The 1,558-nt window shown below is 37.0% G+C and overlaps 1 protein-coding gene across 1 annotated transcript; it reads right to left on the bottom strand.

Annotated features, from left to right (window-relative positions):
• Positions 1-392: 392 nt before the first annotated feature.
• On the bottom strand, positions 393-1,235 carry LOC145076388 (uncharacterized). Its single transcript, XM_079022276.1, has one exon. The coding sequence runs from the start codon at positions 1,233-1,235 to the stop codon at positions 393-395; it is 843 nt and encodes a 280-aa protein (XP_078878402.1).
• Positions 1,236-1,558: the final 323 nt, after the last annotated feature.

Genomic DNA, 1,558 nt, shown 5'->3' with positions numbered 1-1,558 from the left:
TTCCTAATAACCACTCAGCAAATAATTTGCTAGTCCATCCACGTTTCTTCAAATTACATGCATGTCTTCATTATTTATAACACAAATCTCTTATCAATAAAAGACAACAACTTTTTTCGTTTTCCATTTCTACATCAGCAACCATGAATTGCTCCAAAAATGTGTTGATCTTGATCTCTTTCTTCTTTTTCTCATTAACCTCAAACTTAAATCTCGTTGATGCTGGTGATACAACCTCAATTATATTGAATTCAGGAAATTTTGAACAATTGGTTATGTTTTTTTTTTTTGTAAACGGCAAATATATTTATAAAAAAACAACATGATTAGCAAGAAACTAAATCATGAGCAGTGTACAAGTACAAAGAGAAAATAACAAGTACAATAGTATTTTAGCAAAAGGGAGATAAACTCCAATCAATCCATGTAGCCTTAACACCTTGGGTTTGGTACTTAAACCATGTGTATGTTTGAGAGATCACTTCATCCGCGATTTTTCTGGGGGTCACCCTTGTTTGTTTGAACACCTTGTTGTTTCTCGCCATCCATACGAACCATAAGAGACCATAAACAATCGCATTCATTCTTTCTCTCTTTGTAGGACAGCTGCCCCAATTTGCCGCGAAATTAACGAAGTCAATGACATTGTTAAACTGAGTAACCTTAATTCCACACCAGTTAAATATCCATCCACGCGCCTCTCTCGCCACTGAGCAAATGATCAATAGATGATCACCTGTTTCTTTTTCCAAATTACAAAGTGGACATGTGGCTGATTGTAATTTTATACCCCTTATTTCCAAATTTGCTGCCACCGGTATACGATCTAAGAGGGCCCTCCATATAAAACATCTTATTTTTAGTGGAACCGCCTTGGACCAATTTATTTGTGCACCTGATTGTAGGATAGCATTCTTTGCATCCAAATATTTTCGGAGGGAATGAACCGTATACTTACCATCTATACTTAACTTGAATCGAAAACAGTTGACCACCGGTAGGGTATTAGTATCACTGATCAGGGAGCAAAGACTTATGAAATCCGATAACACGTCATCCTCCATCTGTTGAACTTTCCAACACCAATTGAAACTATCAGTCTTGATCCTGTCATTAATTGTGCAAAGCTTCTTCTTTTCCAAACTATATAAACGTGAGAATCTTTCTTGTAGTGTGAGTGTGCCACACCATCGGTCTTTCCAAAAAAGAAAGGAGGTGTTTGATGCTGGGATCATTGTAAACAAATCTTGGTGATTTACATCATATTCAGGTAGGGATTGTATTGCTTTGGCGATGTTACACCATGTCCCATTTGCTGATTTTTTTTGCTATTATCGTAACTGGCCTCTTGTTCAAGTTGTGGATTGATATTATACATTCCTTCCATAAACACATATCTCCTGTTTTTATCTTCCACCACCATTTTGTTAACAAAGCAATATTCTGCGCCTTCAACGTTCCAACACCAAGACCTCCATCAGATTTGGCAGCAACCACTTTTGGCCATGATACCCAATGAATTTTGGATTTGGGATCGTCTCCACCCCATAAAAACTTT

Source organism: Lactuca serriola, chromosome 9 (genome assembly GCF_051521515.1).
Source record: "Lactuca serriola cultivar US96UC23 chromosome 9, Lser_US96UC23_V15, whole genome shotgun sequence".
NCBI classification, from domain to species: Eukaryota; Viridiplantae; Streptophyta; class Magnoliopsida; order Asterales; family Asteraceae; genus Lactuca; species Lactuca serriola.
This window is presented reverse-complemented; position numbering and strand designations above follow the sequence as displayed.